Below are 21,771 nucleotides of genomic sequence, written 5' to 3' on the forward strand. Positions count from 1 at the left end.
GATGTATGTTGGGCATTCAGGGGGCTGGAGCCTTTACCTTCATACACGCGGAAGGCATGTACATACCCAGTGGCTCTCTCGCAGATTTTATTCAGTTTCAACCCATACCTGGCTCTCTTACTTGGGATATATTGTTTGAAGTGCAGCCGGCTAGTAAAGTGGATAAGGGATTCGTCCACACAGATATTTTTGTCTGGGACATACACTTCTGTAAATCGCTTTAAAAAAGAATTTATTAGAGGGCCTAATTTGTATAATTTGTTGTGGTTGGGATGATCTCGGGGAGGGCACTGCGAATTGTCATTAAAATGTAGAAAGTGCATTATCATGTCATACCGTGTCCTGGACATGACAGAAGAAAAAATTGGCATGTGGTGGATGGGGTGGCTGTATCAGTAAGCATGGACTTCACTTTTCTTTGTAAGCCCCATATTAAATGTAAGGTCCAAAAATATTTTGAATTTGTCTAGTGTGAGACGGCGCCAATGGAACATATGGGCGTAGGAAGAATTGGGGTTGGAGGCAATAAATTGATCTGAATAAAGATTTGTTTGGTCCACCATATATTGCAGCAAATCTTGTGGGAAAAACAAAAAAAAATCTAATAGTGAAAAATTTGTAGTGTTGGGCTGCACACCTGGCTGTGCGATGAAAGGGGGGATTATAGCTGATTCTGAGCTGCCAGGTAACCATAAGGGGTTTCCCAGGGCATTGAGAAGGTAGGTTTGGCCCCGGATTCTTCGGGTTGGATTTGTTAGTCCAGTGCTGGTACTGGGATCCTGTTCCTGGGGTGCCATTGGGGTGTATAGTGCTGCTGGTTGTAGACAGGTCTTCTGGTCTTGTTCTCCTTATTCTTTTAGGAGAGACTGTTTCCTCCTCTGATTCAATCTCCGATCCACTACCCTCTACTGACTCGAACTTTGAACCAGAATCAGATGATGAGAGCTCCCTGCTGCTCTCATCATCCGTCAGAGTAAGTATTGCATATGCCTCCTTGGCTGTAAAAAAACTTTTGGACATGATGGCGGTACTGATGGGCTGTTGGACAGGTCACAGATGGGGGTACTGAATGATGGAGGTACTGGTGGCGGGTCTGTGTGACAGGTCACTGATGGCAGTACTGTTGGCGGTACTGTGTGACAGGTCACTGATAGCAGTACTATGTGACAGGTCGCTGATGGCGGGCCTGTGTGACAGATCCAGATGTGGTCACTGATGGCGGGCCTGTGTGACAGATTTTGACAGATCCAGATGTGCTGTGACAGATCCAGATGTGCTGTGACAGATCCAGATGTGCTGTGACAGATCCAGATGTGACAGATCTAGATGGTGACAGGTTCTCTTTATTGGGGGGGGGGGGGGGGCTGTGTGGTGCACAGTAATGTGGAAAAACAGTAAAAAAGTCACTCACTCGCTGATCCTAGCTCTTCTCCTCACACAAACGGTGTGTGAGGAGAAGAAGCCGGATCAGTAGTAACAGCTGTCTTTTATTTTGATTTGTGACCGGCTGTGATTGGACGTTGCAAACAGACAATTTCATTGGCTGTTTACCCTGATCGGGGATGCGCTGTGTCCGAGGGACACGCGTCATGCCCGATCGCCGCGATGCACACTCCTGGAGTGCGCGTTACCTGCTCTTCTTGCTGGACATCATATGACGGCCAATCAGGATAGTTTAACCACTTTGCAGCCGTCATTCTTTTATATGGCAGGCGGGAAGTGGTTAAGTGAAAAAAGAAAATGTAATCTTTTCAGAAATTCAGAGCTGTCCTGTGTCCTCTGAACACTTCCTGTGCTATCTCAAGATTCTACTTAGGGTACTTTCACATGGGATTTCCGCCCCTGCAGACTCCGTTTTGCTCAGCGGGGGGTTGGATCCGCCAATCTCTGCTGAGCAGGCGGATGACAGGTCCGTCTCTGCTTACTTTGCAGAGGCAGACGTGTCAGAGCCCCACACTCCTCTATGGGAGATCGGATGAGAACGGATCGCCTGTCCTTTTTCATCCGATCCGATCTGATCCGATGTAAAATAGAGTTTCCATCCATCTGGATTTCACGGACAGGATCGGAGACCAGCGGGTGTCAGTGGAGATGTCACCGCTGACATCCGCTGCCCCATAGAGGTACATGGAGCATCCAATCAGGTCCGCCTAAAAAAAAACTGACAAGCAGACCTGATTGGAAAGCCTGTGTGAAAGGGGCCTTAGCCCTCCTTGTACTTAACATAGGACTACAAATCAATTAGTGCTGTAATTTTGAAATTAAGTGAATAAAGGGGTTTAGCAGAAGATAATTGCTCAAGGCTGACACCGGCCAGTCCACAAAAACGTTGTAAGTTGCCATTCCACAACAGGAAATTCAGAGCTGGATGTATTTCTGCCATATTGAGGGTTTTTTTCTATACAGTACTTGCTTGCACTTTGCTGTTTAAAGGAAAAACCTGGAAATGTGTTTGTATTGCAGAGATATACTGTAAAATTTTATTTTTTTATTTTGTCATGAAACTTTAAGTTGGTGAAAGGAATGAGAGCGACAAGAGAGACCAAAGACTTTTTACTAAAACAAAATGAAATGTAAATTATTTTCCTAAGATTTTTATTTTAACTTGAAAATTGTTTATTTGAAAACCTAAAGGGTCAGCCCACCAAATTATTATTTCACTTTTAGGTACATGATAACAAATTGGAACACTCAGTGACTTAATACATCTTTTGAGGAATCTAGCAGCTAGATTTTCGGTTACAGTTCTGGGCTCTGTCCTTCTTTTAACATGTAGTCTCATACCTTCAAAGGGAAATATGGACCTTGTCATAATGTCGTTAAAAAGAATATAACAAGTTAGTTGATGATTCAACATCCCAACATCTACCCAAATATAAAATATCTGCTTTGATTGGCCTGAATAAAACACATTTAAATTTAGAAATAAAAGGCTTGGCTCTTCTCCTTCATATCCTCATAAAAGCTGAAGGTCGAATTAAAAACAGGAAGGAGTGTTATCTACTGGGACTCCAAAGACTTGGACTTCACAGAGCTGGAGGTAAGTCTGCTTCCCAGGCAGGACGATGTTCACGTATCGGCCAACCATGCCGTTACACTGGAAGGATTGAGTGGCACCGTTCGGTATGTAGGTGATTTCTGAGCAGCTGTATAAAAAATATTAAAATATTAAATATAAGTGACAAGACATACAGTAACGCTAATAATGCTGTACTGATTACATTTAGCAGTCTTGTCCTCAAGTCCTCAATGTGCGGGAACTAGAGAAAGTCCAGAGAAGAGCAACAAAGCTATCAAGGGACTAGAGGATCTCAGCTATGAGGAGCGACTAGAAGTATTAAACGTATATATGATAGCGATGAACAAATACCTTACTGGTTACCTTAGCATAAGGAAAAAACTTTTCAGTGGGAGGGAGTTTAAAAAGACATGCGGCCATTCATTGAAACTGGAAGAGAAGTAGTTCAACCTTAAACTGCAAAGAGGGTAATTTACTGTCTTTATTTAACCTTACCAACTATGGTACTATGTAAAAAATACGATGGAAAGTAGAGCTGCGCTCTAACACAAACATAAATTGTGATAATTGCTCATTTGCCGTGAACCTAGGAGGTCGTTCAGCCACACTATCTTGCTGTCTGTGAGTCCCTATAAGCTATTATTCCGCTTGGGGTGATTCGCTTAATGATCCAGAGGCAACGGTACGATCAGTGTATCCTTGATACCAGTCAGCCCAGCAGTGGATTGAGCATTCCGGTTATCAACTAGCCTAGCAGAGGATGGGATTTATATTATGCTCAATATTCTTTGAGCTCTGGTAAGCCTGGTGTGAGCTCTTTGCATGTGACACCGAGGGTTGGTTTAGACACGCAGAGGTGGTGACTGAATTCCTTTTCACAACGGACACCCTTCTACGCCTTTTTCATCTGGTCTTTTTCATTTTGACTTTTGTTTGATGGACTGTATGTCTCACTATGATTGCATGATATCCAGTTGTATGATTATAGGTCCTTGATTGTGCAACACATGCTGATTTATTCTAGTCTGGATTTATGTTATTCATTTATGCTGGTTTACTCTAGCCTGTGTTTATCAATTCTATTAGTCTAGCGCAGCTCTCTCTTTACATAAATTGTGATAAACTAAATCAAACTAAACAGGATAATTGTTTTATGGTGAAGATAGATAGTGCCGCAGGACGACATCAGAGTGTGATGAAACATGTCAGCCGGAGGGACGTGCTGACGTCACTATGCTGTATGTGATCCAGGAAAGACGGGCGTTCTTGTTGTAGCTGGCCGGCCTGGTTCCATTTTATGCATAACATACTGTATGTGTAATTGATATAAGTGCAATATATATTTAAGGTGTATTAAAGTTTATGGTTTTACATTTATGGCGAGTATTATCTCTCTTTTTTGAGGGACCTCTATGAGCAAACCAAGTTGAGGGAGGATTTGGTACCTTTAACCCCTTTGGAACGCTCCTGATGAGTCATTATTGCAAGTGCTGCTTTGCCTGTGGCTTGTCCTTTTTCGGTAGGAGTTTCTATCTGCCTATCCAAATTTGTTCGATAAAGGGTCCTGGCTGGGTATTAGCTACAAGCGATTAAGACCTCCCGTAATAGGAGATCCGCTTAAGCTGGTGGAGGATGCACTTCATTGGTAGTGTTGAATCTTAATCTCACTGGAAAGGATACTTTAACAATATACTGGGACTCTTTATATTATATTATATTTTAGTATTGACTGCACTGGTGGTCAACACTAATTTACTGTATGATCTTCAACTAAGGATGGTTATCTGCTATTGGGATATCTGTCTTCACCATAAAACAATTATCATGTTTAGTTAGATTTAATTTATCACAATTTATGTTTGTGTTAGAGCGCAGCTCTACTTACCATCGCATTCTTTACTGTGTATATCTCACAGCAGAGTTGTTGCTTATAGGGATTGCTGAAGACCATAGCTCAGTTTTTATTCCTTTTTATGTAACTATGTAGCAGTCTAATATGCCCCATTCACAGGGGAGCATGGATTTTGTTGATTGGAGTACTATGTAGAAGCCACGCTGGACTGCTGTAGACTCCAACCAATGCATAATGTGTGAAGCAGCAGTCCAGCTCCTCAGCCTGCGCTGCACAAGGCAACTTAGTACAACGTTAAGCAGGAGCTCAAAAAAAAATGCTTTATTTACTTGTAATGCAGCCTGACTGCATAATAAGCATAGGTGTGCGCACAGGGTGTGACGGTTGTGCCTGGGCACACCCTAATCACCTAGTGCGCATTAGCAGTATCGTTCTGTGTAGCAGCGGGGAGATGGGGAAGGGTTTCCTCTTACCGGCTCTGCCATAAGAAGTGCTTACGCACTCTTCTTTCACTGTGCTGGCAGGGAGATCAATGCGCTAGGGCCATATACGGTATCTCACAAAAGTGAGTACACCCCTCATATTTTTGTAAATATTTTATTATATCTTTTCACGTGACAATACTGAAGAAATGCCACTTTGCTACAAGGAAGAGTAGCGAGTGTAGTGTACAGCTTGTATAACAGTGTAAATTTGCTTTCCCCTCAAAATAACTCAACACACAGCCATTAATGTCCAAACCACTGGCAACAAAAGTGAGTACACCCCTAAGTGAAAATGTCCAAATTGGGCCCAATTAGCTATTTTCCCTCCCCGGTGTTATGTGACTCGTTAGTGTTACAAGGTCTCAGGTGTGAATGGGGAGCAGGTGTGTTAAATTTGGTGTTATCACTCTCACTCTCTCATACTGGTGACTGGAAGTTCAACATGGCACCTCATGGCAAAGAACTCTCTGAGGATCTGAAAAAAAGAATTGTTGCTCTACATAAAGATGGCCTAGGCTGTAAGAAGATTGCCAAGACCCTGAAACTGAGCTGCAGCACGGTGGTCAAGACCATACAGTGGTTTAACAGGACAGGTTTCACTCAGAACAGGTCTCGTCATGGTCGACCAAAGAAGTTGAGTGCACATGCTCAGCATCATATCCAGAGGTTGTCTTTGGGAAATAGACGTATAGTGCTGGCAGCATTACTGCAGAGGTTGAAGGGGTGGGGGGTCAGCCTGTCAGTGCTCAGACCATACGCCGCGCACTGCATCAAATTGGTCTGCATGGCTGTCGTCCCAGAAGGAAGCCTCTTCTAAAGATGATACACAAGAAAGCCTGCAAACAGGTTACTGAAGACAAGCAGACTAAGGACATGGATTACTGGAACCATGTCCTGTGGTCTGATGAGACTAAGATAAATCTATTTGGTTCAAATGGTGTCAAGCATGTGTGGCGGCAACCAGGTGAGGAGTACAAAGACAAGTGTGTCTTGCCTACAGTCAAGCATGGTGGTGGGAGTGTCATGGTCTGGGGCTGCATGACTGCTGCCAGTACTGGGGAGCTACAGTTCATTGAGGGAACCATGAATGCCAACATGTACTGTGACATACTGAAGCAGAGCATGATCCCTGCCCTTCGGAGACTGGGCCGCAGAGCAGTATTCCAACATAACGACCCCAAACACACATCCAAGATGACTACTGGCTTGCTAAAGAAGCTGAGGGTTAAAGTGATATACTGACCAAGCATGTCTCCAGATCTAAACCATATTGAGCATCTGTGGGGCATCCTCAAATGGAAGGTGGGGGAGTGCAAGGTCTCTGACATCCACAAGCTCTGTAATGTCATCTTGGATGAATGGAAGAGGACTCCAGTGGCAAGCTGTGAAGCTCTGGTGAACTCAATGCCCAAGAGGGTTAAGGCAGTGCTGGAAAATAATGATGGCCACACAAAATATTGACACTTTGGGCCCAATATTGACATTTTCACTTAAGGGTGTACTCACTTTTGTTGCCAGTAGTTTAAACATTAATGGCTGTGTTTTGAGCTATTTTGAGGGGACAGCAAATTTACACTGTTATACAAGCTGTACACTTACTACATTACATTGTAGCAAAGTTTAATTTCTTCAGTGTTGTCACATGAAAAAGATAGAATAAAATATTTACAAAAATGTGAGGGGTGTACTCACTTTTGTGAGATACTGTATATATAGACACAAGCGCATGTGTGTTTGAGCTTTGGGGTGATAACAAGTAAAAAATAAAAAGCAAGACTTCGATGGGCCTTTTAGTAAAAATTAAAAAGTAGTGACCTTGGATTGTTGTTTCCATTGTTTTGCAAGGAGTTTCCAACCAGAATGACGGCTCCGTTCAGTCTCTCTCCGCAACAGTCTCCTCTGTTGGTGATGACGATTTGGGAAATTTTATGCGGCCTCAGTAGGTCCACCCTCCACCAAGGGGACACGTCAGGGTTTGTACAGGAGCACGAACCATGGTAAAAGTTGGTGTCCAAATTCCCATCAATGGCATTAATGGCGTTAGTGATCCCGCTGTACGTCGATGATTGTGTTGCTCGACCTCGAAGGGCAAGATTATGACCTGCGTGTATGAAATATAACCATATAATAAATGTGATAATGATAGACTCCCTTTACAAAGTTCAAAGATTTAGATAAAAGTCACAGTCATCATATCCAGAAATGTTTTTTCATTCTGTGCACCTCAAACAATTATGACTAAAGGCATTTGGAGCCACACTGTTTTGCATTTCTTTTAATGTTAAAGCTGAACTCTGGGATAATTTCAAAGCTACACTTGCAGTGGGGCCTCCCTGCAATGCAAAGGTAAATACTCATTTTTTTATAGGGTACCATTGAAAGCCATTTTACCACAAGTGCCCCTTGTTCCCCCAGCAGCTGGCGCTTTTCTTTTTTCTTGAACACTCCAGGTTGTAGGTGAGCCCTTAGTGACTTCACTTACAATGCAGGACTACTGGTCCTGCATTTTACATGATGATATGAGAGTGCAACCAACAGATAGAGGGCTAAAGAAAAGTGGCTTAAGGGTAATGGTCACACAGAAGAGGAAGCCTGTGGGAGTGATAAGGTAAGTTAAATTGCTTTTAAATGGTACCTTAAAAATAAATGAGCATTTAAAGTGGTTGTACCCCCCCTCTGGAAGTTGTTCCTATTGGTAAGCCTATAATAATGCTTAACTATAGGTACTGTAAATATCTTCTAAACTTGCACCATTTAGGAGATATTTACTGTATAGTGTGCCGATGTAGTAATCGGCCCAATGCGCTCTGAAGGAATGGCCGTTTCTTCAGAGCCCTGTGCCATAACAGGCGCGAGGGTGACGTCACACGGCTCCGGCCAGTAGCAAATCCGGAGTACGCAGACCTGGAAGGAAGATGGGTGAATATGGATGCGGCCTCCAGTAGGGATGGCGAGGGCTTAGTTTGGAGGTAAGTGTCACATAATGTGCTAATATGCGATGCATACTAGCACATTACGCCTTTACTTTTCAGGGGAACAAAAAAAAAAAAATCACTGGCTAACTTGCTCTTTAACATTTGATTTGCAAGAACCCTTATTGAATCGGTAGTTTTGAAATTTCCCTAAGTTCAGTTTGTGCTAGGTATCAACTAACTCAGGGTTTTTCAACCAGGAATCCATGTAACCCTAGGGTTCTTCCAGAGGTTGCAATTTCTGCCTCTCCGTGTAAGTTCCCACTGATGCAATTGATCTTTTTAGCTTTTCTGTAAGGGGGTAATTCTTCCTAATGACCACAAGTGTAAGGAGCATTTTACACACTGACCATCACACTAATGTTTCATGAGTTGAAGATATAGATATTTTTTGCAGGGGTTCCCAGAGAAGTGGAAAGTTATTTCAATGGTCCCTCTGTGTTGATAAGGTTGAGAAAGGCTGAAATAAGTGACTAAAGCCTAATGCTGTATAGCATAAATAGGCGTTCCTGGAGTTGAAGATCTCATTAGCATTTTAACAGTTACAAGCAGGTTAAAAAATCAGTTACAGGTTTGATAAATTATTAAAAATATTTTATTTAATTATGAAACCAATAAAATATTTTAACAGTTATGGCATAACTATTTTTAAACTGTATGTCCAACCTAAACTTTTTTTTGGATTAGAACCACTGTTAGGTTTATACTGTTAGCCGAAGCCTCCTTACAGAGATTTCCCTTCACTTGACATGATCACATTGACAATTATTTCGGACATAAAAAATAAAAGCTCTGTGAGTCTCCTCCAAAAAAGTTTCTCTGTGTCTGTTCTCAGAATTCCCCTCACTATTGAAGAATGTAGAAGGTCCATGTCTCCCTATCTAATAAAAAAAAAGGGTGAACAAAAGTCAGGGCCACTCCATATTTTATTCCTAAAGGAATTCATCAGCTGAGACCAGTGATCAATCCACACATATATCCAATAACGATTAAAAAAAACACCCCCACCACTTGTACACACGGCAATATACAACACCCAGCAAAGAGAAACACCACTTACTAAAACCAAATGACCTTTATGGCTGAACATCAGCAATACACAAAGTTGGAAGACAAATGATAACTGATATTTTGTTTATTACAGGTACTTATAGAGCGCCGTCAATTTACATAGCTTTTCACACATATTTTGTACATTCACATCAGTCCCTGCCCTCAAGAAGCTTACAATCTAAGTTCCTTAACTCACATTCATACATTTATTAGGGCCAATTTACCTACCAGCACTTCTTTGGAGTGTGGGAGGAAATCCACGGAGGCAGAGGGACATCATGCAAACTCAAGGCCGGTAGTGCCACGATTCAGATTTTTACTAAGGACCTTAGTGCTGCAAGGTTCAAGAGCTAACTAATTAGCCACTGTTCTATACCTGTTGAAGGTTTTTGCATTTCTGCTATCCGGTTCCTAAATTGCCACAGTCAGGCTGTTGACCTGACTTTTCACTTTTACAGTTAGGTAATACCGCTTGGTCATCTCTCTGCCCCAAAACTGTGATTCCTACTTTGTTTTTTTTTCAATGCACAGCACTTTGCGCCATGCTTTGTAGAGTCATTCATTTAGAATGCTACCCCAAACTCATAGTACAGTAGGTGCCAACATAGCTGCACTACATTAACGCTCAAAACACTGCATGTTAATGGCCATGTGGTCAGTGTTAATTTCGTTGGCTAAAATATTTGCGGCTAAAATATATTCAGGTCTCCCCTCAAGTGCTGCGGTGGGAGATCCCAGTGGATAGCTGAGCGGATTACTTTGAGGTTAGTATCCAGGTTCTGTCGGTGTGGATCGGGTTGGAATTTATCTGAGCGCAATATTTAATCTATTGAGGTGAGCACACACCCTTAAGGGGAATCATAAGAAGAAAGGGAGAACGCCACTATTACCCCCTTATATGATTGCAGTAGCAGAACATCTAGGACAGGGTTAACAGAACATTGGTGGTTGGAATGCAGTAACATCAAGGACTTTGATATTTATTTGAAACTGTGTTGCTTATTGTCTTGAATGTATTATAAGTGCCGGTTCACACTAACGCGGCACGACTTCGGGGGCAACTTGTGAAGTCGCGCGCACCGCGACTTCGGCGCGACTTGCGGGGACTTCATATAATGAATGTCTATGCAAGGCGCTCCGATGTCATCCCGAAGTAGTCGCCGAACAAGTCGCGGTAGTGTGAATGGGGTCTAATACCACAACGTATGAAAGTTTACAAAGGGTTTTCTTCCATTTAGTTTATTTCACTAGGTTCATTATTTAATATGTTTTGATACATATGTGTTGTTTATTGGGAATATCAGCACGATACACGGAGAGGTGTATATCACAACTTTTGAAATTTATGCTTTAAAATTATTTAACAGCACAAGCACATGAACACATTTAGGCTATATGCCTGGTATATTTCAGCTATCACGTTTCTATATATTTATTTCTCTACACATTTTTAATATTTTTTAATATTTTTTGGTCACTGTATTGTAATATTTATTTGTTAAAAGGATATATACCCACATTTATAATTTGAAAGCGCAGCACTTTTAATACAATTTTTAAGGAGCACTAGATATATATATATATACACACACACACGCAGTATATACACTGCCTGGTCAAAATAAAAGTCGCTGCCTGGAATTAACTAAGCAACTAACTAAACTAAGCATGCAGTAACTATCCTATTGGATAGTTACTGCATGTGCCCAAAGAATGAGGTCAGCTGACTACCTGAATATACTGAATGACCAGGTTATTCCATCAGTGGATTTTTTCTTCCCTGATGGCACGGGCATATTCCAAGATGATAATGCCAGGATTCATCAAGCTCAAACTGTGAAATAGTGGTTCAGGGAGCATGAGACATTTTCACACATGGATTGGCCACCATAGAGTCCAGAACTTTACCCCATTGAGAATCTTTGGGATGTGCTGGAGAAGGGCTTGCGCAGTGGTCCGACTCTCCAATCATCAATACAAGATCTTGGTGAAAAATGAATGCAACACTGGACGGAAATAAATCTTGTGACATTGCAGAAGCTTATCGAAACAATGCCACAGCCAATGTGTGCTGTAATTAAAGCATGCAGTATATTAAATTAATATATATATATATATATATATATATATACTGTATGCATATATACTATACACTGCTCAAAAAAATGAAAGGAACACTTTTTAATCAGAGTATAGCATCAAGTCAATTAAACTCCAGGGATATTGATTTGGTCAGTTAAGTAGCAGAGGGGGTTGTTAACCACTTAAACCCAGGAGGATTTGGCTGCTAAAAGACCAGGGGGTATTTTGCGATTCGGCACTGCGTGACTTTAACGGACAATTGCGCGGTCGTGCGATGCTGTACCTAAACGAATTTGACGTCCTTTTTTTCCCATAAACAGAGCTTTCTTTTGGTGGTATTTGATCACCTGTGCGATTTTTTGATCACGCGCTATAAACAAAAAAAGAGCGTAAATTTTGCAAAAATAACAATATTTTTCACATTTTTTTTATATGAAATTCCCCAAAAAAAAAAGTAAAAATCAAATTTTTTTAACATTTTCGGCCAATTTGTTTTATGCTACATATGTTTGGTAAAAAAAATCGCAAAAAGCGTATTTTGATTGGTTTGCGCAAAAGTTATTGCGTTTACTAACAAAGGGAAAGATTTTTGTCATTTTTGTTGTTTTTTTTTTTAACGCGTAATGGCGGCGATCTGCGTTTTTTTTTTTTGCGGTACTGCGACATTGGGGCGGACAGATCGGACCCTTGACTGACAATTTTGACACTTTTGGGGTTACCAGTGACATTTCTACAGTAATCAGTGCTATATATATTCACTGTTACTGTAAAATTACACTGGCAGTGAAGGGGTTAACTTTATTTGAGAGGGAGGGGCTGTGTGTGGCCCTAGGGGCGTGAGTCTAACTGTGATTGGCTGTGGCTTGAGCTGTAGGAACACTGATCAACGGTCCTACATAGTAGAACCGTATGATCAGTGTTTCTACACAGGGGAGAATGACAGGCAGCTTGTTTACACAAGCTGCCTGCCTTTCTCCCTCTCCCCCGATGATCGCAGAGTGAGCGGCGGACATCGGGTCCGCCGGTCACACGCGCAGGGGGGTCCGTGACCGGCGCGCGATCGCTACCCAGAGCTTCACAGGCTAGTGACGTATATTTACGTCACTTTGCCTGTGAGGGGCTGACCGCCGAAGTATATCTACTTGCGGCGGTCGGCAAGCAGTTAATCAGTTTCAGCTGCGTTGATGTTAATTAAATTCACAACAGCTGCACTAGATGGGCAACAATGAGACAACCTCCAAAACAGCAATGGTTTTACAGGTGGAGGGCACTGACATTTATTTTCCTACTTATCTTTTCTGACTGTTTTTCACTAGTTTTGCATTTGGCTAGGGTCAGTGTCACTACTGGTAGCATGATGCGATACCTGGACCCTATAGAGGTTGCACAGGCAGTCTAACTGTTCCAGGGTGGCACATCAATACGTGCCATTGCCGGAAGGTTTGCTGTATCTCCCATCACAGTCTCAAGAGCATGAAGGGGATTCAAGGAGACAGGCAGTTACTCTAGGAGAGCTGGACAGGACCGTAAAAGGTCCTTAGCCCATCAGCAGGACCAGTATCTGCTCCTTTGTGCAAGGAGGAACAGGATGAGCACTGCCAGAGCCCTACAAAATGACTTCCAGCAGGCCACTGGTGTGAATGTCTCTGACTAAACAATCAGAAGCATACTTCATGAGGGTGGCTTGAGGGCCCAACGTCCTCTAATGGGCCCTTTGCTCACTGCCCGACACCGTGGAACTTGATTGGCATTTGCCATTGAACATCAGAATTGGCAGGCCTGCCACCGGCGCCCTGTGCTTTTCACAAATGAGAGCAGGTTCACCCTGAGCACATGTGACAGGTGTGAAATGGTCTGGAGAAGCCGTGGAGAACATTATGCTGCCTTTAAATTCTTTCAGCATGACTAGTTTGGTGGTGGGTCAGTGAGGGTCTAGGGAGGCATATCCATGGAGGGACGCACAGACCTCTACAGGCTAGACAATGGCACCCTGACTGCCATTAGATATTGGGATGAAATCCTTGGCCCCATTGTCAGATCCTACGCTGGTGCAGTTGGTCCTGGGTTCCTCCTGGTGCAAGACAATGCGCGGCCTCATGTGGCGAGAGTATGCAGCCAGTTCCTGGAGGATAAAAGAATTGATACCTTTGAATGGCCCCCACGCTCGCCTGACCTAAATCCAACAGAACACATCTGGGACATTATGTTTCGGTCCATTTGATGCTGCCAGGTTGTACCTCAGTCTGTTCAGTGATGCCCTGGTCCAGATCTGGGAGGATATACCCCAGGGCACCATCCGAGTTCCATTTTGAGTTGCTGCAATGAAATTTCAGCAAAATGGACTAGCTTGCTGCATCATTTTTTCACTTTAATTTTTGGGGTGTCTTTGATTTCAGCCCTATGTAGATTGATAATTTTCATTTCCATCAAACGATGTGGCATCCTTTCATTCCTAGCACATTACCCAGCCTATATCAGTATAGATATCCAGCATGATATTTTCCCCATTGAGATCTGATGTGTTTTCAAAGTCTTCCTTTAATTTTTTTGAATAGTGTATATAGTATACACTATAGCTCAGGTATATACTATAGCTCAGGTGGTATAGATGAAAAGTATAAGCCAGCAAAAACATGCCAGTAATAAACTAATCAAGTACGGTAAATAAATAATAAAACTTACTGGGAGGAGGGGGAGGGAAGAGAGGGTTCTGAGCACAAGCTGCAGACAGGAGGCCAAAAAGAATTGCCAGGTGCAGAAATGCCATTCTTATGAGTTCCACCTAGTGAAAAACATGAAAACATTAATTGCACACAGTTGTTAATAAGTCTGGCGAGGTAATATGATTTAGACAACAACTTTAAGGAAAGGGCTGTATGCTGTTCTCATCAGTATCTTTAAAATCATTGTGTAGTTTATGTAGATTCCCATACATGTGAATCATCATTTCTCTTCATTTTTATGACAACACAAACTGACCTACAACAAAGGTAGTAAACATGGTTAGGCCCCCTGACCCCATAGACTATTTGCCCCCTATAAAGCTTCTGTAACCATTCCTTTGCCTTTACATCTTTACCTACTAGAAACCCAGTTGAGCTTCTGGATCATAAAACAAGGTTAGCCAAGGGGACCTATCACACCACTGGCTCAAGGAAATGCAGTGCAGAAAAAAAGAACATCTATTCCGTGTTGAATATGTTGAGTGCAGTGCCATCCATTTTCATGGAGGTGTCAGAGGATAAATCTGCATTCTCTAATGTTCTCTAATGTTTCTTCTATCTCGCTTTTACTCCATAAGCTATATGCAAGGGGAGCCATCTTTGCAGACACAACTTTTTACACTCTGCTGTGCTGTCCCCTTGATGTCTTTTTTAAATAGCTCCAATGTCATGGATTGGAGATGCAGAGTTTGTGTACCCTAAAAATATAATTTCTTACCTGTTATGTCTGCTTGGCAGTTTTTTGGTGCTCTGAGTCTGCACGACTGACCAGCAGAATCAGGGAGCCTACATGGCTATAAGTATGCAGCTAAACATGATACGTCACATTATTATCAAAAGCAGAATTCCTGTGGACAATAGGCAGAGCTGTTCCTTGATAATGGTTAGACATTGCATATATATAAATTGCAGAATAATCTGTTTCTGACCCAGCCTACGCAATGAGGCAAATATTTAAACTGGGGGTTCCCAACCTATATTGATAGTAAGAATGCCTATAGCTTCAAGCTGTTCAATTGTCACGACACAAGTTAAAGAGTCATTCCAGACAAAAGGGCTTTTCAGTTGAGTCTGGTGGGCTGAGTCAGCTATTGGCTCCTTATATTTCTTGGATGCTCCAACAGTAAATTATCCTTGAAGTGTAGTATATCTTCTTATCAGTTCTCCACAACAGAACACAAGTTCCCTCTCCCAGCTGGGGGCGCCAGTATGTAATTATTGTTCTAATAAGGTGGATACAGTAGGAGGGTCCTTTTCTTCCCAAGTTGATTGTGGCCAGGTTTACCAGTAGAGTTGGCCCAAGCATGAGTTCGGGCCGAACATTGGCTGTTTGCTGAACACCAGAATTATCAAGGTGTTCAATCATTTGTTCAGCCCGCTGAACGACCTCAATACACTGCACCGTCAAATTGAGATGGGCCGAAAGACCCCCTGTTCGGTTCGCGGCAGAACTCTCAAACATCGCAAACCCCCAATGAAGTCGTTAGGAAAAAACAAAAAAGTCCCTTTTGAAGGCTTATATGCAAGTAATTGGGCATACAAAGGGTATGGAGGTCCGGATACTGCCCTGGGGGACATGTATCAATAAAATAAAAAGTTTGTAAAAAACACATTTTTTAAATTAGCAGTGATTTACTGATGCTTAAAGTGAAACCGTAAAAATGAAAAATAACAATAAAAATAAAAAAATCCTTCAAATATAGTGCCTGGGGGTTTCCCTTAGTCTGTCTGTAAAGTGGCACATCTGTACCGTATATAGAACATGATGCAGCAATAATGACATTTATAAAGCCCAAAAAATGACATTTTCCATTCAAGCTTTCTTTATTTTATAAACAAAGGCTTGGGGAGCCAGTCTGCATGATAAGACCACAATTTTGTGCACTCGAAATAAGATTATATATTTTCTGGATAAATTCTGTTCTCGCTTTTGCAGACTTTAGATAGAAGTAACAGGTGTGGAAAAATTCGGCTTTGGGTGTTGGCGGTGCCTTCACGCTGTACCCCTACAGAGGTACTCTTGATGAAAGCCTTGCTGCCAAAAATGAAAGTTAAACGTGCAGTAACGCAATGAATTATACAGCTATAAACGTGCAGTAATGCACTGAACTATACTGTATTAAACATGCAGTAATGCACTGAAATATACAACGATAAACGTGCAGTAACATACTGAGATATACAGCGTTAAATGTGCAGTAACACACTGAAATATACTTTGTTAAAGGTGCACTAACACACTGAACTATACTGCGTTAAACATTCAGAAATGCACTGAAATATACAGCATGAAACGTGCAGTAAGGCATTGAAATATACTTAATTAAGTTACAGTAACGCACTGACATTTACAGCTTTAAATGTGCAGTAATGCACTGAAATATATTGCGTTAAATGCGCAGTAACGTGTTGATATATACTTCATATACTTCATTAAGGGCACTTACACAAATGGGCACTTTTGATTTTTCCAGTTCAGGTCCCATAGACTTCAATGGGATTCGTTATTCGGTTCCGAACGTTTGCAATGTTCGAAAGTTCTGCTGCGAACAAAACAGGAGGTCATTCGGCCCATCTTTATTTACCAGGCTTGTCCCTGTTTGAAGTCAGAGCTCTCCCTAAGAACTAATGCCTTTCTGATGGGAATGGTGCTGCATTTGCCTAGCCATGAGCTGGGCTGAAAAAACCTGCAGTGCTTGTGCCCCTGGAGTGGCAGTCCAGGGGCACCGAAAAAATTCACCGTGGGATAATTCACTGCATTTTTAGTATGGCACCTTGGTCACCACACACATGCATGTTTTTTTCCATACCTGCCTCCTGGGCTGGCCCGTTTGGCTAGGACAGGAGGAATTTGTATACTCACCACAAGGCTGGCCACTGTCTAGCACTTTGGCACCCAAAGTCACTTATTTATTTTGCACTTTTTTGCACAGCACATATGCACCTTTAATTACTAGAGTGTAGGTACTCGAAATTCCCCTGAAAGTCTTAGGGAGAGGACAGGTGCCATGGCATGTTATCCTTGATACATCTATTTTGGGATGGTGTTTTTTTTTTTTGTGCTTTTACCTCCCCTTGTTTTGGGATATGTAAGTTTGGATTTTGGCCAAGTATATATATATATATATATATATATATATATATATACACACACAGTATATAGATTGAAGTTTATTATATTTTTTTAATATATTTGTGACTTAAAGATTTTTCTTTTAGACATGGTTTCCCCACTGGCACACCAAATTTGGCCAACTCCTGATGAAGAGGGCGCTGTCCCATGAAACTTGAGTTTGAGATTCCAGTCCAAACGTACATTCTCTGAAATATGTCTGTAACATTGTTCATATCCTTTTTATGTATATCAACATATGTACATCATGTCTGTGCTATGACACATGTATTGTCCATGTTTTCTACACAATTTGATTTTAACTTCAATATGGATTAAAATATTTTGTACATTTTAACCACTTGCCGACCGTGCTATAGCCGAATGATGGCTACAGCAAGAGCGACTAGTTCTGGGAGGCTGGCATTTGACAGCCTTCCGTGCTTGTGCTTCTCCAGCGCTCCCTGGGATGCTCAGCCAGAAGTGTCTGTGATGGCTGGACCCTCGGGACCCAGCGCCTCAGGGTAAAGGGCCAGTCACAGCAGCCCTTTACCACGTGATCGCTCAATCCAATGAAGAAGCAATCACTTATCAACAAACCGGCATCATGGCCTCATTCTCATCAGCACCCCTACAGTGCCAACAGTGCTCATCAGTGCCATATCATTGCTAAAGTGCACATCAGTGCCCATAAAGTGCCAACAGTGCTCATCAGTGCCCCTACAGTGCCACATCAGTGCCCCTACAGTGTCAACAGTGCTCATCAGTGCCACATCATTGCTAACAGTGCTCATCAATGCCCCTACAGGGCCCTCAGTGCTCATTAGTGCCACATCATTGCCAACAGTGCCCCTACAACAGGGCTCATTAGTGCCCCATCAGTGCTCCTGCAGTGCCAATACACTCATCAGTGCAACATCAGTGCCCCTACAGTGCCAACAGTGCTCATCAGTGCCACATCATTGCCAACAGTGCTCATCAGTGCCATCAGTGCCCCTACAATGCTATCAGTGCCTGCAGTGCTCATTAGTGTCACTACAGTGCTTATCTGTGACATCAGTGCCACTGCAGTGCTCATCGTTGCCCTACAGTGTCACTACAGTGCTTTTCAGTGCCACTACAGTGCTCATCAGTGCAACTACGGTGCCATTACAGTGCTTATAAGTGCTCCAAAATGACATGTTCCAAAGACTCATAATGCCTCATAGAATATATGTTGGGGTAGCTTCCTAAAATGGGGTAATTTTGTAATTTTGTGGGCGTTTCCATTCTCTGGTGCTCCAGGGCCTTCAAAAGTGTGATAGGTAGTCAGGAAATTAGATGTGTAATTTATGCTCCCAGAATGTCTGAAGGTGTTCCTTGAATGTTGGGCCTCTCTATGTGGCCAGGCTGTGGAAAAATCTCACACATGTAGTATTGCCATACTCAGAAAGAGTAGCAGAATGTATTTTGGGGTGTAATTTTTGCTATGTACATGCTATGTGTTAGAAATATCGTACAAATGGACAACTTTGCGTAAAGAAAATGTGTTTTCATTTTCTTTCCACATTTTCCAAAAACTTGTGAAAAAAATGACATGCTCAAAAAACTAATTATGCCTCATAGAATTTCCATTGGGGTGTTTTCTTTCCAAAATGGGGTCATTTTGTGGGCATTTCCATTGTTATGGTTCTCCAGGGCCTTCAAAAGTGTAATAGGTAATCCAGAAGTTGGATGTGTCATTTAGAGTATGCTCCTAGAACACCTGACAACATACTCCCTGCATGTTGGGCCTCTCTATGTGGCTAGGCTGTTAAAAAGTCTCACACATGTGGTATCACCATACTCAGGAGGAGTAACAGAATGTGTTTTGGGGTGTAGTTGCAAGTATGCATATGCCATTTGAGAGAAATAACCTGTTAATATGACAATTTTGATATAATTGTGGGAAAAAAAGTAAAGCTTAAAAAAACTCACAATGCCTCTTACTAAATACACTAGAATGTCTACTTTTCAAAAAGGGGTAATTTGGGGGTTATTTGTACTTTCCTGGCTTGTTAGTGTCTAAAGAGATGAGATAGGCCGTCAGTATATCAGGTGTAATCAATTTTTTTATAATTGGCACCATAGTTTGTAGACTCTATAACCTTCACAAAGACCAAATAGTATACACTAATTTGGGTTAGTTTTACCCATGTTTCTCTATAAATTTTGGTCAGAAATTTTGAAGAAAAATTACTAATTTGCAAAATTATAACAGAAATGAGGAAAAATCAATATTTTTTACAATATTTTTGGTCTTTTTTTTAATTATAGCACAAGAAAATAAAAAATAAACAGTGGTGATTAAATACCGCCAAAAGAAAGCTCTATTTGTGTGAAAAAGGACAAAAATGTCATATAGGTACAGTGTTTCATGACTGAGTAATTGTCATTCAAAGTGTGAGAGCACTGAAAACTGAAAATTGGCCTGGTTAGGAAGGGGGTATAAGTGGCAGGTGGGCAAATGGTTAAGGAAATGTTACTCTATATTATTGGCACAACTCAGTAATGTCCCAAGGGCAAAAACTTTTTCAGGTTTGTGTATGGTTTAAGGGATTGAGTCCTGCCGTTGTCTCAGCACTTACAGCCTTTTCTAATTAGTACTTGCGTGGACCTTGCCTATGCAGGTCCCCTGAAGAATGGGGTCCACCTTGTTTTCAGCCAGGTAGACCACGATTACTCCAGGCCCATAAGGTGTCTTGCCCCTTGAGGATCAGGGCCAGAGTTCTTTATCTTTAGAGGAGGACCATGTGTACAGCCTGTGCACTTCTTTGTACGCTCACTTTTATTTGCTCCTGGTGTTAATTTTAAAATGTGTATACTAGGTCAAATTCAGGTTCCTAGACTGCTTTTATTTAAAAAAAAAAAAAAAATACATTTAGTAATATCTGCCTGGAATTCAGCTTTAACATCTCTAAACCACCAAGCTATACTGTGTATAGACTGGGTGTTTAGCATGAAACGTGAGGACAAACACAGATTGAAGAATAAATTTCTGCAGAATTGTTTGAAAATCATGTCCAATATTTGCCTACACTTCACCTCCCCTGCGTCTCAGTATCAGGGATTTGTTTAATCAAAACTGATAAGGAAAAAAAAAGCTGTAACGTGATAAAACACGGGTGTTCACCAGAGCTCTGATCAATATGTAGGTGTAGGCACATATGTAAATACAGTATAGTACAAAAGGTCATTAACAGACCACTATGGTGGAGTCAGTACCATAGCACCAACATAGGACAAAGTACTGTACATTAAACCTCGGAGGGTTTTTGTCATGCTGCTTGTCCAATCAAACATTGCCCACACTTAATTTCTAGGGTTAAAATGATATGAACCTGTGAAGTTACCTGGAGACCTATTAACTTAAAGAGTTAGTTCACTTTTAGGGCTGGGGGGGAGCTGAAAACACGTGGCTGAGCTGTTGATTTACCAACCCCCAGCTAGCTGATAGAATTCTAATATTACAGCCTGACAGAGCTGTACACATGCAATGGCTGGTACATTATTGTCCCATACTGCAGATGGCACCACCTGTCAAACTTGCTCACTGAGATCAATGTTGCTGCACCATAACTGCGAGCCACAAAGTAACATTTCCATTAGGCAATAACAAAAAAAAACACAAAAACAGGTGTCTAGAGGCAGCAGTAGTGCCTCCTGCCACCTGCTACTCTACCACCCTTTAAAAAGTTAACCATGCATTGCTTTCCAGAGGTTGATAAGCATTACTGCATGTCAATGTCCTATGCAGGTAATAAACATCATTCCACATTCCATAACCGTAAACTCAACAGATTTAAAAAATAGGCATTTAAAAATAGGCATTTGTGCTCATTCCATACCTAGAGGTCATTTACACAATGAGTGAAGCCAGTTTTCATATCTCTCTTAAACAATGAAGCCGGCTACTCGGTATGGTAACATCCATTGCAACAATTCTTTATTAACTACATGGCTGGATTCAGCAATAACACACTAACACACTGCAGCCAAAGCTCATAAGTAAGACTTTGGCCAAAACACGTTAGGGTGTTCTTGCTGTATCCTGACACGTAGCCAATAAAGAATTGTTGCAATGGATGTTACTAGGGCTTTTTTTCAGTTGGAACTTGGGGGAACTTATTCCACCACCTTTGACTCAGGCCCTTGGCTCCCTGCTAATGACTATCACTTGTAAACACAGAAACCTGGCTTCTGTATTTACAATTGACAGCTTGTCTCACAATGACTTCCATAGATCTGATCTCCTGAGTGGCCCCCACTAAGTGCAGGATGGGGACAAGGAACATGCAGGTGCCCAGGGTGCAGTGAGGATGTGGATGCAGACTAATGGATGATCTCCCTGCAAGAGAGAGCGGCGGAGCCACCCACAGTGTGCAGAGAGGTACTAGAGAAGAAGAGGGGTGAAAGTGAGATGTGGATGGGAATACAGAGGTAAGTAGCTATGGA

General features: G+C 41.9%; 1 protein-coding gene across 1 annotated transcript; it reads right to left on the reverse strand.

Moving 5' to 3' along the window:
- Window positions 1-2,977: 2,977 nt before the first annotated feature.
- Window positions 2,978-14,230, reverse strand: LOC309549729 (fucolectin-like; the record flags this gene model as incomplete). The annotated part of the gene is made up of 3 exons (XM_082250222.1): window positions 2,978-3,146; window positions 7,172-7,457; window positions 14,146-14,230. 3 exons carry the CDS (start codon window positions 14,228-14,230, stop codon window positions 2,978-2,980), a joined length of 540 nt encoding a protein of 179 aa, XP_082106348.1.
- Between the last annotated feature and the right edge of the window lie 7,541 nt (window positions 14,231-21,771).

The sequence above is a fragment of the Pelophylax lessonae genome (genome assembly GCF_965119305.1).
Source record: "Pelophylax lessonae genome assembly, chromosome: 3".
Classification (NCBI taxonomy): Eukaryota; Metazoa; Chordata; class Amphibia; order Anura; family Ranidae; genus Pelophylax; species Pelophylax lessonae.